Source organism: Protomyctophum parallelum (genome assembly GCF_964188405.1).
Source record: "Protomyctophum parallelum genome assembly, chromosome: 13".
Taxonomy (NCBI): domain Eukaryota; kingdom Metazoa; phylum Chordata; class Actinopteri; order Myctophiformes; family Myctophidae; genus Protomyctophum; species Protomyctophum parallelum.
This window is the reverse complement of record NC_139708.1, coordinates 28,452,910-28,470,235: the sequence shown is the minus strand read 5'-3', so window position 1 is coordinate 28,470,235 and position 17,326 is coordinate 28,452,910. Positions and strand designations below refer to the sequence as shown.

Here is a 17,326-nt window from a genome sequence, read left to right as displayed (position 1 = left end):
TTAATATTACTTATATTGATATGATATTGTACATTTTGTTCCCGTGCATGATACTATCCCGTGCATGACGATATGAATTGCACCGTCTCAGAGCATGCATGTGCTCATGCCCGTTTAGTGCCCTGCATGCACATTCTAGCCTACCGTTGCCGTCTTGTGTGCTTGTAAGGATTGCCTTGCTGGAGTTTTGTGCGCCAGTGATTCCCCGATTAGTCACGTGAACGGGCTGGACTTATAGTTCAACACAGCCAGAAACTATAAACCTGTTCATAAGAATTTTATTTCACATTTGATTTTATTTGAGTTGTCTCGTTACTTGGTCCAAGTGCTGCTATGTCAGAGGCCTTTCTGCCCCGTCTATAAAATAAAGTGGGAACACTGGTGTCACATTATGTTGTGGACTCGTCACGGTGGTTTTATATGGCTCGGTTGTGTAAAATCGCCTCATTGACCTAAATGCCTTTTCTGCTTTTACTGCACAGACCCTTAGAGCTGCAGTCTGTAAATCTCAGAAAGCTATGCTTGGTGTAATCGCCATGGTCATGAATTTATAGATTTTTTTTTTTTTATTCAAATAAAAATGTAATTATACATTCTCTGCTGTCTGTAGAGCAATTGTGGTTGCACATAACGAAACAGAAGTGCAGTGATTGAACATGGTGATAAAAAAATAAAATAAAAGATAAGGTACACCTCAGTAAACTCTTGTTTGGAGAGCGCAAGCTCTGACTAAATGAATGCTAGTGGTGACAGGAAATATTCTTGCATACTGCAGCTCAGTAGGACTGAGTATAGGACCGCTGAAAACGGTATGGCCCAGTCATATTGTTATTCATGACCAGCTGCTACACTGCTACACTGAAGGCCTATTCATACTCTAGTTTTAGGTGATAAGGTGACCACCGAATACTACAACATGACGTCACACCGCAGTGGAAAGCGATTCACCGCTCAGGCGCTCCCCAAACACATATCTCTGTTTTTAGTAACCACCGGGTGGTCACCTTATCACCTCAAACTGGAGTAGTATGAAGTCCTTTAGGCTTCATTTATACGCCGTCATGACGTGTTGTGAGCTTATATATATGCTATATTCGGCAAGTGACATTGTCATACGGCGAAGTAAAAATATAGGCTTCACTCTTGCTGTACCTTCACTTTGATTTCTGCGACTTCGATTACTTTCTCTTCTCTCCCTGGTCTTCCATAGGCCAGTGCTCATAGATCAGTGTTTCTATGTATTACCGTTGTACTCTTGATTCCCTTCTTTCAGGACTCGCTGAGGGGACGCCCCAAAGAGATCCCTCACAATGAGAAGCTGCTCTCGCTCAAATACGAGGTAAACAAAGAAATAGGCCTCATTCATGTTGTCTTTGCTATATTTTGAATCGGTAAAGTGAGGAGTTGACAGCTGACCATTATTCTCACAGCAGCCATTTGGGGTTTTGGCCTGATGGCTGTTTTGGCCTGATGAGGTGACAGCCTCATCATGTTGGGGTTTCCCACCCACCACCAGAATGTGATGTTAAAACTAAATGGCCGCTGTGTGAATATGACAGATGGGGAGGAACTGAGAGGAGAAGGCATGTCCTAAACCACAGATCAAATACAGGATGCTGTGGTTCACTGGTTATGTGGTCAAGGCATTAATTGTTTGAGCCAACCAGGGCCTAACTTGTAGAATTGCAGTCTGCAGAACTACACAATTTAAGTAATTATGGAATTTTGGAAAAGATATATAAATCACAATTGTTATTGAATGTTCTCTGTGTGCGAATGTGCATCTTTTTCTGTGCCACAATGTTAAGAATTTAATTTAGATGGCATCATGTTATTACTAGGTCCATTGTTTTCCTGTTGTAGTACACTTTCAAGGCACTACACTCACTGTCTATATTGTTCGTGTTATGTGTTTACCTTGCTTATTGTAAGTCGCTCTACATAAGTGAAATCCTGCTAAATGCCTTTATTGTAAATCGTTCCAGAGTCTGGACTATGATAACAGTGAGAACCAGCTGTTCCTGGAGGAGGAGAGGAGAATGAGCTACATTGTAAGTGGTAACTCGGTGTATAATGTATATTCCTGTAGTGTACAGTAGATGGATGGATAGATGTATAAAGGTAATTACTAGCTTTTAGTCCTCCTAAGTTCTCTTATTACAACTTACAACTGATTTTAACTGGAGTTTACGTTTCATTTAGTTCTTTACTATATTTTATTTACCTTCTTGTAAAAGGGGACATTAACTACGTGTTTACACATGTTCCATGTGCGTGTTCTTTTATACCCCTTTTTCTTGTTTTTCTTATGCCCTTGTACTCTCTCATTCTAACCCCCTCCACGCACATTCCTTCCATCACACAATCTCTCCCTCACGCTATCTCTCCCTCCTAGGGTTTCCGCTGTCTGGAGATCAGTCGCTGGGTGGTGTGCGGTCTGATTGGGTTCCTGACGGGTCTCATTGCCTGCTTTATAGACATTGCCGTGGAGGAGCTGGCTGGAGTCAAGTACCAAGTGGTCAAACAGAGCATCCTTAAATACTTTTTAACGCAGCGTTTCTCAACTGTGTCAGGACCCGAAGACGAGTTGCGAGTCGTCTCGACGGGGTCCCTGAACAGAGTAATATTATTTAATATGTTCGTGATTTGACGTCGGGATTTGACGGTGACGCCGGTCAGACATTTTGGGCTCAGTATTTTTTAAATTGCAGAAAATCACAGAGCCCGAGGCTCGGCCCGGCCCGACAAATTAGCATATTTTTTGGGCCCGGCCCGGCCCTAAAACGTCGGGTCGGGCCTGGTCGGGTTCGGGCAGAGTTTGAGAACTTTATGAAAAGCCTCTTTGTCCAATCAGCTCGCTTGGTTAAGCCGAACAAACTGACCGTCCTCTCCACGGTTCATACCAAGGGTGAGCATTACAGTGGACGCCATTGTCTATTTATCTTGAATCTGTGAATCTGTGTAGAACTGTAGACAATTATAGATTTAATTCCCTATCATGTGTATCACTTAGTATGCATTTTCCATCGAGATGTGTAAGATTATGCTTGATTGATCATAACTGTATTCTAGTCATTAGTATGTAGTGCAGGGGTTCTCAACCTTTTGCGCTGTCGACCTCCAAAAATACTATGTCCATGTTATTGTACTTTTACACACACACACACACACACACACACACACACACACACACACACACACACACACACACACACGAGACCCCAAAGAGAGATTAAATGTTTGCTTGGGAACCAAACTAATGAAAATAGCAGCTCTACAAGCGCACAATGCAAATGTCTTTATTTTATTTATATATATATATGACTATTGGTTTGATCATTAGGTAAGTCAGCCTCCCAGTCCCAACTGCATGATTCCATACTCTGTGAGGTAGTACCTTGACCTTTGACCCCTCCAGACATTGAGAAGTTTACAGAAGTGGGTGGCCTGTCCATCTCTCTCATCCTATGGGCTGTTCTCAATTCTGCCTTTGTCATGGTGGGAGCCATCATAGTTGCCTTCTTTGAGGTAAGACAGACACACAGAAATGTTCTAAACAGGGATGTGATTTTCATGTCATTTGTGGCTACAGAGGAGTGGAAAGTTAAAGGAATCCCCCGAATAATTGAGTCGAGAAGTATAGTAGCTGGGAAGGAATTAATCCGAAATCATTAAGATTGTGCACTTGGTGACAAGTTTTTCATTTTTGATATCGGCATAAGGTTTTTCTAAAACAATCGGAAACTATTTTGGCTCAACCCCTAGTGGTCTGTTTTCAATGAATCCAATATTATATTGAAACACCAAATAATTTATAGAAGAGAATTTCACTGAATTATGTTACTATTGGGTATGCTAAATAAATGAAAAATAACTTCTGGAAAAGCATAATTGTCAATATTTCTTTACATATTAAATCCGAGCTTATAGGCATTTTAAGCTCCCGGCTGTCCAGTGAATGTGAGACACTGAAGTGGTTATGCCTATTTACTTCATGATATGGCAAAGTATAAACTAAGCATTATTGTTCCAAAAGCATTGCTTCTCTGTTTTTATCTTCTGCCTTTGATCACAGCTGATTGCGAACGCAGTGAGCCACTTACTATGAGACCCTGCTGCTCATGTCTGTCTGTGTGTCTGTGTGTGTGTCTGTCTGTCCCGCTGTGACACCACCCGCCCGCCACCAGAGGGCGCAGCTGTAGCACACACACACACACACACACACACACACACAGGGCGCAGCTGTAGCACACACACACACACACACACACACACACACACACACACACACACACACAGTCACACACACAGTCACACACACACACACACACACACAACCACACACACACGAGCTGCGTTCGCTTCCCGCGTTTGCGCGTCTTACTTGTAACTGGCTAAGCCTCAAAGTGTTCAGCTTTCAAACCAATCATCAATGACAACACAATGAACACATTGACCTGATAAATTGAGTTTGTGTCCCCAGCTCTTATAGTACTGCCATTGTTTAGTGATCACAACAACCCTATAATGGTCAAGCTTATTCATTGAAACTAAGGCCCCTTTTCCACTAGAAAGGTGGAACCAGAACTTTCCAGAACCTGAACCTATTTTTTTAGTTCTGGGTTTGTTTCCACAGCGCACAGCGCGGTACGGCACGGTTTCAGACCAGGTTCTCAGAACCTTTTTTCGGCCCTGCTTTTGAGGTAGTACTGACACTGAGTTCTGGGAACCTATGGGCGGGGCCAGCAGCGCTGCTGAGGTGACTGAGGGGACCAGAGCGAGGAGAAGCTCACACCGCACAGCCACAACACAACACCGCACAGTTTAAACTCCTAAGTGGGACACAGCGGACACACAGAAAAATAACCTGTAAAAGCACAGAGGCCACGAGAGAGGGAGAGACAGAGCGTGTGTGTGTGTGTGCGTGAGGGAGAGAGAGAGAGCCATAATAAAGCTGTCGCGACGAGTTGTTTGCTTGCAGTTGTTCTACAGCTAACAGCTATAGGCTAACTGCTGAGAGAGGGGGGTGTGTGTTTGTGTGCGCGCACGCGCGCTATTCTAAATGGTAAGAACAGAAGCACAGTATTATGAGGCTAATGCTACTGGAGATTAGTAGAGTCTATTGTTTCATACACGGACAGTGGTGTGTACACTATACCTTATTTTTCTTTTTCAGGGCAAGGCATTAGGCACATCATTACTAGAAATGTGCTGTACACCATACTACACATTGGAAGAATTAAATTAAACTAGCACAACGGTTAAATTATTTGTATTTGCACATTTCTTGATATTGACATTACAACTGGACTGGATGTTATGGCACAGTTTGTTTAGTCAACCCACACTCATGTTAAATGCTATATTCAAAAGGTGGGTTATCATTTAGCATCATATGAGCTATACGAGATCTTTTTTTCTCTTGCAGTTTAAGCAAAATATTGTAGACGGGTAAAGGTTGGAGAACAACTGGTCTAATGCATTTAAAACGTGTGTTTTACTGTTTTCCTACTCCCCACATGGAAAGGAAATCCATATCGGCAAATATAGCCTATATGCAGAATGTATGCTGCATATACAGTATGCCATATCCATATACACTTTGTGCATATATACAGTATTGTATTATGTATATGAAATATATGTGACAGCTGTGGCATGTGGCTGTACAATAAAACAAATACATTTGAAAATAGACAATCTACAAGCTCACATCGAGCTTGTAGATTGTCTATTTTCAAATAGCTGAAATGTATTTAAATACAATACTATACTGTATACATACTTTCCACTTTCCACGACTGTTGAATAATAACCAGGGGTCCCTGCCGGCCGAGCTACTCAGCATTGGGGGAATAGGGGTCGTGGGGGAGGGGGGGGCAGACTTATCAGGTTCTTGGAAACGTATGGAAACAGAAGCAGAACTTGGTTCTGGAACTTCACAGGTTCCTGGTAGTTCTGGGATCTGGAAAGTTCTAGTTCTGGTTCTTGTTCCACCCCATAGTGGAAAAGAGGCCTTTGTGTCATGGAGGGTTCACACGGGCAATGTAAGCCAGTGACATGAAAAGTCAAAAGTTACAAAGCTACAAATGAGATGAACTGGCTTCAACTTCAGATACTAAGCGACAAATATGCTGTGAATTTTTGCATCTGCCCGTGTGAACGCAGAATCGGCACTGGAGCAGGATTATGCACTCTGTTACTAATAAGCGTCCATTTGATTCCATTTGTACACTCCGAGTTACAGAACCGCAAAGGTCCGTTTGGATCCCTGGTGGTCCCTGAACCCGACGTTTGAAACAGCATTTTAAGATTGTACCAAATTCTGGACACATGCACAAACTGCAGCGGCGCCTGAACAAAGTGGTGTTGTTGGTCATGCATGGTGATGGTTTAGAATAGATTGTGTGTGACGTCAGCCCTGAGCCCTGAATATAAAGTTTGAAAACTTCATTTAGAACCAGTTTTTTAACTGTCTGCAAGATTTTTTAAATAGTAAGTGAGTGAACAACAGGCTGCAAAACACCTATACTCAATCCCATCACAGTTGATGCATAGCAGCCTTTCTTCGAATTAAACACTACTCCTGTAAGGTATGAGGTCTCCCCAGAATCAGGTTAGCTTTACTCGGCGTCCATATGGCTTAAATTCTCAGGTCTACCTTCATGAATACGCAAAGACGGGCCACAATGACCTGGACTGCCAAATGCAGAGCAAAGGCCAGATCCCCTCAGCCGCCTCTCGGACGATCAGCAGTTCTCTTAACAGCCAGAAACAAGAAGACACGGACCAACCAAGATCGCACTGTCATCAACAGCTTACCAAGACTATAAATCAGCCAGGAGAAGTGACGACTCATCGGACAACTTATAAAGGGAGGAAACCCCACATCTGTAAATATTGTGACAAGAATTTCCGTGCTGTATGTCTCCTGGAGACACACCTGCGTATCCACACTGGAGAAAAACCATTCCACTGTAAACAGTGTAACAAGAGTTTCAGTCAGCCAAGTCAACTAAAAGCACACCAGCGTATCCACACAGGAGAAAGACCATACCACTGTAAACATTGTGACAAGAGTTTCAGTCAGTTAAGTCACCTGAAGTCACACCAGCTTATCCACACGGGAGAAAAACTATACCACTGTGAACAGTGTGACAAGAGTTTCTGTCAGTCATGCAGCCTGAAAATACACGAACGTATCCACACGGGAGAAAGACCTTACCTCTGTAAACAATGTGACAAGAGGTTTAGTCAAGTTGATGGTTTGAAAATACACCAGCGTATCCACACGGGAGAAAAACCTTTCCACTGTAAACAGTGTGACAAGAGTTTCAGTGATTTAAGGAACCTGAAGATACACCAGCGTATCCACACGGGAGAAAAACCTTTCCACTGTAAACAGTGTGATAAGAGTTTCAGTCAGTCATGCAACCTGAAAATTCACCAGCGTATCCACACGGGAGAAAAACCCTACCACTGCAAACATTGTGACAAGAGTTTCAGTCAGTTAATTCACCTGAAGTCACACCAGGGTATCCACAAAGGAGAAAAACTATACCACTGTAAACAGTGTGATAAGAGTTTCAGTCAGTCATGCAACCTGAAAATTCACCAGCGTATCCACACAGGAGAAAAACTATACCACTATAAACAGTGTGACAAGAGTTTCAGTCAGTCAAGCAACCTGAAAATTCACCAGCGTATCCACACAGGAGAAAAACTATATGACTGACTGAAATACGCTGGTGTATTTTCAGCTGACCTGACAATACACCATTGTATCCACACTGGAGAAGAACCCTACCACTGTAAACATTGTGACAAGAGTTTCAGTCAGTTAATTCACCTAAAGTCATACCAGCGTATCCACACAGGAGAAAAACCTTTCGATTGTAAACTGAGTCAGTAACCAGAGAGGCATTTTAATCTTGAAAATGATGCCTTTCCAGAAGTATTTTTTTCCCTACATTTTAGTATGTTATGTAGCATACCCAATAGTAATATAAAAAAAAAAATTTATTTTGTGTTTCAACCCTGTACTGAGCTATCTAATATTGGATTAATTGCAAACGGACCACTAGGGGGCGAGGCGAGCCCAACTCTTTTGCGATGGTTTTTGAAAACCTTATGTCCATACTGTACCTAACACCACACCAAAAATCAAATCATTGATTGATTGATTTTCATGAATTCCCTCCCAACTATAACAAATGCAAATGCTTCCATACAGGCATAATGTATGATACAATAAAATGCAAAACATTGAAAGTGGTGCAATGCTTTATATACCAGTTTTTCCAATATTTTAGGAAAAACTCACTGAAATTGATAATTCTTATAAAGTCTCCGTAAATGTATGGAAAGGGATAACTTTGACTTTTTTTTAATCGATTGGAACAACCCCAGTTTGAAGTTGAAATTGTGTATAGGCATGGGGTTTAATAATAGAAGTCATTGATTTAATCAATGAAGTACAAATACAATATGAAGTTGCAAATTAATTCCGTCGCCTCTGTCTTATTAGTTTCAAACTGTAAAAGAGTAGGACGTTAATTTGGCCGTCTGCAAGATCAATATGCCAACATCTACATGAAGACGAATGTTGATTGTAGGGGTTCCCTCATTACATTACAAAGACAAATGCACGTACTGAAGTGAATGAGTGTGTCATACACAAGTGTTTTCAACCATTTTCACATCAAGGCCTATTGTTTATTCAGCATTCTAGCCATGGACCACCTAACCATTTGATGAGATTTAGCCTCTCAGACCCAAAACGTATGGATATTTTGTCGTCGTTGGATAAGATTTTGTCCACAATCCCATGCTGTATTGAAGTTGGCACCATTAGGAGAGCCAACGGCATTACTTGTAAATTAAGTAATGCAGATGTTTAACAATAATTTTACTCAAGAGTTAAAGATCTAACTAGAAAAAGTGCCCTTCTGGGCACAGGTCTCCACCAGGATTTCTTCCTCAGCCTAGTGGGAATATGCGTGCACAGTGTCATCGCAATCGGACGCTGCGTTGAGGAGTTGTGGCGATTTGTACAAAGCGGGCTACTCCTGAAAACTGTAGGAGCCAATCGTGGCCAATCAGGATGGAATATGAGAAATCAAACAAACCTGCCTTGATCACATGACTATGGAGATCATGTGTACCGATTTGCGTGAAATTTGGATAAAATCTGAAGGAGTAATAATAGAAAATGTGTTTTACATATGTCGGCCTCCTGGTGGCGCTATAAAGAGCAGATGTGAAAAATTCCAGGCAAAGGTTTTTCCATGGCCTCTAGGGAGTTGGCATACAAAGTTATCCACAGATCCGTGCAGTTAGAGGTAAAAACACTTTTCGGCCAGTTATAGCGCCACCTTGAGGCTGAGTTGAAATTGTTGATGTGGCATTTTGTCCTCGGCCTAGTGGGAATGTGGGTGCACAATTTCACGCAAATCACGCGATGTGTTCATGATTTGCAGCATTTTGTTTGAAACTGAGCACTCCTGTGAACTTTGGAAGCCAATCTTAACCAATCAGGATGGAGTGTGAGAAATCTGAAAGACCGGTTTCGTTGAATGGCTCTAGAGAGACTGTGTACCAATTTGCGTGATGTTTGGACAAAATCTGTAGGTGTACTGTGCAAAAACTTGTTTTGCACAAAGCGGCCTCCTGGTGGCGCTATAACAGGCCGTTGTGGAAAGTTTGGGGCAGAGGTTCATCGTTGGCATCCAGGGAGTGTGTGTGCAAAATTTGGCATCGACCGGGTTAACGGTGGCCGAGATTAGCTGCTCACGGACACACGGACACACGGACGGACGGACGGACGGACACACGGACGGACGGAGTGCAAAACATACTCTCCCCACATGCCTTCGGCCTGGTGGAGACAATAAGAGTCCATTTGGTTACAAACTCTCCATCATTTAGCTAAGGACCACCTGGAACTGCCTCAAGGACCACTGGTTGAAAACCACTGCACAAGGGGACTGCTTGACCCTATGTGCCCCTATGTGGGTCTGGTGGATCTGTTATGCTGTAGGGGCATTTCCCCACTACTTGTACCCTTATGGCCTTTTATGGAAATAAATGAACCATTTCTATCGTGATGGGAGTGGTCTCATCCTGGATGACAGGACCCCATCCACACTGCACATGGGCTAATGGATTGATGTCTAATGAGTAAGACAATTATGTGAATCAAACATGTTTGATAGCTCTTTTGACCAGTCCACGACTATCAAAAATGCCAATGGTGTTCCGTTCCTTCAGTTGAGTTCAATAGACGTGTAGCATTTGTTCCTAGTCGTATTCTGACTGCCCGTGGCGTGGTGGACCAACACTTTACTAAGACACTATGCTGGTTTTTCCTTTAATTTGTCACCCATTTGTATACAATTAATTGCACAGATTTTTGATGCACATAACTCCTGTATGCAGTACATTTATATGCAACTCCTCCCCCTCATGTGGTCTCTCTGCTCCCTCTCCCTGCTTTAGCCAATTGCAGCAGGGAGTGGTATACCGCAGATAAAATGCTACCTGAATGGAGTGAAGGTTCCCAGGGTCGTACGACTCAAGGTAAAACACACACACACACACACACACACACACAGTCACACACACACATTTTAATCATTTATTTATGTCCACATAAGAGCTACAATACTACAGTACAGAATGCAATCAGCAAATCCCGGACAAATACCCACACGTACAAGTAACAGCGTCTTCACCATATTTGGCGGCTGCTACCGATAGTGGAAGAGATTGCACAACATTTTTGCAATCCGTTTAGCTGCTTTTTTTAGCATCCCAAGTTGTTGGAAGCCTCTTACAACCAAACTATGTACATGTCCTAGGCTGCCGAAGATAAACACAGGTAGATTGCACCTGTAGCCTAGCTCTAGCACGCACGCACACACACACACACACACACACACGCACACACACAGCTACGCACACACACAGCTACGCACCCAATGAACAGATAGAAATTGCATTCATGCTCTGTGTGTGTGCATGTTCCATAGACCCTGCTGGTTAAAGTGTTTGGTGTGATCTGTTCTGTGGCTGGAGGCCTGGCAGTGGGAAAGGTAAGCATTGCATGTTCTAGTCACAGGTGTGATGAAAGGAAATGGTGTGCTGTCATGCTGTTCAGGGAAATGTCGCTCATTAGTCCCTGAAGAGACCACATTCCATAACAATATGGTGTCTTTCCTATACTTAAGGTAGTATTGATGGAAATTATTGTGGTCTGCTTGTTTGTCCCACAATTCCTCAGGAAGGTCCCATGATTCACTCTGGTGCTGTTGTAGCTGCAGGGGTCTCTCAGGGTAGAAGCACCTCTCTGAAAAGAGACTTCAAGGTACTGTGTGTGTGTCGATGTGTTTTAAGTGACTTAATTGCAGCTGAGACTGAAACTGTTCATGTTGGATAAAAAAAAAACATATCACCTTGAGAGATTTGCACTGTGTAGTGCACACGTTTTTGGGGACTATAATAAGGCATTTATCCATGTGGCATGTGTTTCTGTAAGTTTAGTAGTTTACTAACGTGTACATGTGTGTTTTTAGATATTTGAATATTTTCGGAGGGACACAGAGAAAAGAGATTTTGTATCTGCCGGAGCTGCCGCTGGTGTGTCTGCTGCCTTTGGAGCACCTGTCGGTAAAACAAACACACACACACACACACACACACACACACACACACACACACACACACACACACACAGGAAAATAAAACGACGAGACAGATATTTGAAAATACTGGCAGTCTTGAAGATCTTATTATTATATAAAATGTGGTTGTGTATTCCATTCCACCGTGGTGATGCTTGTGTCCCATGCAGGTGGTGTTTTGTTCTCCCTGGAGGAAGGAGCTTCTTTCTGGAACCAGATGCTCACATGGAGGATAGTGAGTACTTTAATGACTGAATGTTTTGACAATTATTTGGGGCCCCACTTTCAATATCCTCATATCCATGAGAACCACTGGAATAGACCCGGGAATAGGTGTTAACCAGATGCTGACATGGAGGACAGGGAATACCGAAAGGAAGGAAGAGGATGTATTAATTAATTGCAAGTGGTCTGTTCTCACTGATAGATTAATTAAGTAATTAGAAGATGGAAGTGGCCTGTTCTCACTAAATCAGAGGATGACATAGAGGATGGTAGGTTAATACCACTGGAAGAAAAGAGTAGCAGGCTTGAAACGGGTGGAGAAGAGAGGAGAGGAGAAGTTGGGGCAGAGAAGTCCAGTCCTGAGTCGACTCTTTCTTTCTTGCGGCTGCTTTCACAGCAGGACTGTTTGCTTCGTTTAAAAGGGACCATGGTCCGGCTGGTGTGAACGGGAACGAGAAACCTGAAAATGCCGACCTCTGTTAATTTCCAAACAAACCACAGTGCGGGTGTTAACGCAGTCGGACAGGGACTTTATAGAGGACCAAATATAGGAAGTTAACCAAAATAGCCGTCGGCAGTTGTGTAAAGCATGTCTTTCTTACGGGAATCACTATTGATATGACAGCTGATCTTTCTTCATTAGCTGCAATATAAACGTTAACTTTATCCTATAGTATAGACTCTTTTCTCCCTGTATGAGGCTATGAGCCAGCACATTTTTAACGGCTTGGCAAGACTGTGTGTGTGGTTCACAACAAGCTTCTGTTGTAGTTTGGCAGTGAAGTAATTGTCCATAGAAATATCAGTAGATCAATTTGGCCTGTATGACCACGTCATTTGGTTCGCTTTACAAAGTCCCGCTAGACCAGGGGTGCCCACACTTTTTTGACTTGAGGTCTACAGCTCAAGGTGATCTACCAACCAAAAAAATATTATCCCATTGCTTAAAATACTCAAAATAAATAACATTAAGGCATTAGGACTGTTTCAAAATCAATTATATTTATTTACCTTTTCAGTTACCCCACATTGCAAAGAAGAGATTTTTTGTTAAAGTTACTCTTTGTAATAACGTCAATCAATTTCAATTTGTAATAACATATATTGCTCATAAAATGTTACAAATATTAAAAGTATCACAATCACATGAAGGAATAATGCACCACTCAACTCAACCAGAGCAGAACTCCCACCACAGGACTCTGGCAATCAATTAATACAGTTGCAACCACTATATTAATGGGAAGTATTTCATACAATTTAAGTTAAAAAAATCTGAACTATCCCTTTAATCAGATGACTGCTTGCAGCCTTGCACTGAATGGAGTCCGTCAGCGCTGCGTAATCCGGACAGTCACTGCTGACAGCTAGTCTTAGGGCCGATTCATACTCCTATTTTACCGCTGTTTCTGCGCTGTAGTGCCGAAATGATTTCGGCTCGTCAGAAATTTTCAGTAGCACCGAAGAGCCGATTTTAGGACGGTACCCGCCCCCCCGAACCTCAAATGACGTCACATTGTAGGCTCTACAGCGCCGAACCGACTTTTATTCGGCTCTAAAATAGAAGTATGAATCGGCCCTTAAACAGGCCTCCAAATGATCGTCCGTCAACGTGGAACGATATTTGGACTTAATTATCTTCATGTGGGAAAACGCTGATTCACATAAATATGTGGAGCCAAATAACGCTGTGAGCGAGACTGCACAAGTCCTGATTTTTGGATACTTTTCCTCCACGAGTAAGTTCCAAAACTCTCCATCGCGGGCGCGCAACTTTAACTGTATGTCAGCCTGCAGCGCCATGATCTCATTCTCCAACGCAGAAGTTCATGTGTTGCTATTTTCGAGGCAATGGAATCAACATCAGCTTCTGAATGGGAAGCACATGAATGTAGCGGCAGTAAGGCAAACGCAGTTGGACTTTGTGAAAAAATAATCTTATTCCCACTCTGCATGGAAGTGATATGTTTTAGGCTTCTTTGCCGCGCGCATCTTGCTATATGAACAATGATGGATAGATATCCTTTTAATTTGTTTGTTTGTTCCCCACACTTGAAAACAAGGCACTGCATTGTGGGGGGGGGTTTAAAGCCGCCGCCGCGCCGCCGCCTGCCCGAGGCGCGGATTGTTTTTTTGTTAGTTTTTTCATGGCAGGGCCAAGCGGTCTACCTGCGCAGCGCTTGCGATCGACTGGTCGACCGCGATCGACGTAATGGGCACCCCTGCGCTAGACGGACCAAAATCAAAATGCAAAAATGTAAACATTTGGTCCCTGATCCGGACTTTCTTCCATATCTTTTTTTCTACTCTCTCTCTGTCTCTCTGTCTCTCTGTCTCTGTCTCTCTCTCTCTCTCTCTCTCTCTCTCTCTCCAGTTCTTTGCCTCCATGATCTCCACCTTCACTCTGAACTTCTTCTTGAGTATCTACCATGAAAAGCCAGGTGACCTGTCCAGCCCTGGTCTCATCAACTTTGGTCGCTTTGAGAGTGATGTGAGAGCCTCTATAATACAGCTTAATGATTTAATACATGCTGTACTGTTCACTGTATTATGTTTATAATTCAGCTGGCTATTTCTCTGACTAATTATTCATGATTTATCATTCTTCAAAATGTACCCAAAGACTAGTGACAGTCTAGAAAAGAGATCAGTGAGTGAAACATGTTTCAGTTTAGGAGGTTAAATAACATCTGTTTTTCTGTTTCAGAGTGTGGCCTATAACCTCTATGAGATTCCCATTTTCATCGTTATGGGAGCCATAGGTAAAACCCCTCCTCTCTAATATTAGTGCTAGATCTTATCGGGAGTTAGGATTGCAGGTGGAAAAGCTCAGACCGCAAGCAGGCGACGGTGTTCTGCAGTAGAGAGACAGAAACCTAAGTACAGAGTCAAATAGCAAATCTATTTCTTCACGGACATGCAGGCATGGGCCATCACTAAACTGATGGAATAGCAGTGAACAAGGTTTACATAGGAAAAGCCTGTCTTCCGCAAAGGTCATAGTCAATCCTAGCACCACTACTAGTCTTCCATCATTACTTATGACACCAGGAGGCGCATATGCCCGCCATTATGACAGCTTCTCTGCGCCTCAGTCCAGCTCACCCACCCTGCCGTGTTCAACTTCTGTATATGTTAAATGCATTCAACCTCATGTTACACTTCTACCTCACCCAGATTAGAGTGTGTTAGAATGACACATGACACACTGGGTTCATGTAAAGTATTTGCTAGGACAGAATAAAACGGCAGTGCCAGTGGATTCTACCACACCTCCATAGGGAAAAGTCCTAAGAGGAATTTCCCTAAAACGTCTGTGCCTTTTTTGGTCAATACTATTCATGATTAATTCTGCTCTTTTATGTGCTCTACTTGTGTTGTGTGAACAGATTTGAATAACAATGCATTTAACCGGCAGGTGGATTGCTGGGAGCCCTGTTCAATGTCTTAAACTACTGGCTGACCATATTCAGGATACGGTAAGGCTTATACCGTCGTTTTTGGAACGGGTGAACCGTTCAGTGCCCGAGACAAGTTCCAAATACACAAAATGCTAAAACAAAGCACATTTGTCATCTGTGACGCTGTAGGACAATGATGTTGGTTTGTCGGAGTTCTGTACTGTGTTGTGATTAATCCAATTGTGTGCGTGACATAGGAAATTGTTCGGTAGCATGCATTATTACACCACAAGCGTCCAGCAAGAATAACCCAATTCCACACCAACAAAGCCATGAACATAAAGACACATTACGGAAGTAACCAATGATACGTTTTCATCATGCTTTACCAACATATTTATACCAGCATGAGTCAATGCTCTAGTATGCTAAGTTGCTAACAATAACCACTGCATCAGAACACAGTCGTGTGGGAGGACAATCACCCTTTTTTTCTATCAATTACTCACCCCATGTAGACTAGACTTGACTTGAAGTTGATGACCAGCAGTGCTTCCCTGTGGAGACACAAAGAGTCTCCATAGGGAATCCACATGGGACCAGCATGTCTTCATGTGGATCTCAGACTTGTGGCTGTGTGTGTGTTATCCCCCTAATGGCCAGTGACGTAATTGACGTATTAAATAATTTTATGTTTTTTCATATTCCATCTGAATTAGTTAAAAGCAGGCTCTGTACCCAAAAATGCCTGTATTTAGCCTGTCCCCAGCAAGTGGTCACAATTTCAAACAGCCAAAAAAGTGTCTAATACTGTCACAATCACATAAATATACATACTAAATGAAAGTAGATTGTCAACAACATAGCAAACAATATACAGAGTTCATTTTTTTTTTACATTTTCCAATAAATATCTCATATCAAATGTGTGTCTCCGTCAACTCCGTCAGGTTTTTTTAAAGTCTTAAATTAATCCGAAAATATTGTCGACAGATTTAGCCTGAAGACTCCTTTTCCAAGTCCTGTTTATATTTGTTGCAACAGCACCTGGTCTGACAAGCATTCAATTGTTTGATATTTTAAACAAACAATGTTGATATCAATGTGGTCACAGCTTTTACATGTCAACTCAGATCATTATTATGATCTTTGTTAAGAATTCCAAAATAATGTTTAGTATTTTAGTTTAGGGTTAGGTTTAGCTAACAACTGAAGAAAACTAAATGGCTACATTGTACTACAAAGGGTTAAGATGAAAACAAATGCCATTTGACGGAGTTGACGTCAAAAGTGTTAAAACAAAAGTTACGACAAAAGTGTTAAAAATAAAATTATAGTTTTTGAATATTGGGAAGTATTCTAATTTGGCACACAGAGCATGCCTTAAGGAACATTTTTGGCTATAGGGCCATCACAGATTTGTCTCGTGGTGATGGCCGCCACCTGTTTTAGACCACCTAGGATCTTGATTCTGGCGACTAATCATACATTTTAAAAGATGAGGAATACAGTGGTACTATTTAGATTTGTCCTGTGACCATGGCAGCCATTGTTTTTCAAAATGACCACCAACCTGCTGTTATTTTACCAATAACTCAAGTTTTAGACCACCAAGGATCTTGATTCTGGCGACTAATCATTACATTTTCAAGGATGAACTTTCTCTGGGAGGGGTCAGGGCTTATTTCAGGTGCAGGTTGAGTTGCTACTGACAGGACATTAAAAGGAGGTGGTCTTTCTGGCCTTTGACTTGTCCCTTTCAGGTACAGATGCACAGTTTGACTTCACTGGCCACTGCAGGGAACTGTGGGGGAGAAACTTTAGTCTCTTGACACCCCGATTAGGTTCAGGGTTTTTTTGGTGGAGACTTGCCTTTCATGACATTGTTGCTGCAGCAGTTGATCTCCTTACTGCCAGCGGTGGCACACTCTGGGTCTCTGGGGCGTTGTATCTTGGTGGCCTCCTGCCAGTGTTTCTCCATCCTTTTCATGAGCTCTGTGTTCTGGGGCTCTGTCAACT

At 42.4% G+C, this 17,326-nt stretch overlaps 1 protein-coding gene across 2 annotated transcripts in view; it reads left to right on the top strand.

The window, feature by feature from the left end:
• clcn7 (chloride channel 7) overlaps positions 1–17,326 on the top strand; it is a 32,419-nt gene that overhangs the window by 3,665 nt on the left and 11,428 nt on the right. For both annotated transcript variants that reach the window (XM_083780727.1, XM_083780726.1), the window contains 12 exons: positions 1,274–1,339; positions 1,986–2,051; positions 2,396–2,528; positions 3,419–3,528; positions 10,498–10,578; positions 11,031–11,093; positions 11,282–11,365; positions 11,574–11,667; positions 11,852–11,916; positions 14,281–14,397; positions 14,614–14,668; positions 15,325–15,385. In XM_083780727.1, coding sequence (XP_083636853.1) covers positions 1,274–1,339; positions 1,986–2,051; positions 2,396–2,528; positions 3,419–3,528; positions 10,498–10,578; positions 11,031–11,093; positions 11,282–11,365; positions 11,574–11,667; positions 11,852–11,916; positions 14,281–14,397; positions 14,614–14,668; positions 15,325–15,385 — 995 coding nt within the window. The remainder of the gene's footprint in view (positions 1–1,273; positions 1,340–1,985; positions 2,052–2,395; positions 2,529–3,418; positions 3,529–10,497; positions 10,579–11,030; positions 11,094–11,281; positions 11,366–11,573; positions 11,668–11,851; positions 11,917–14,280; positions 14,398–14,613; positions 14,669–15,324; positions 15,386–17,326) is intronic.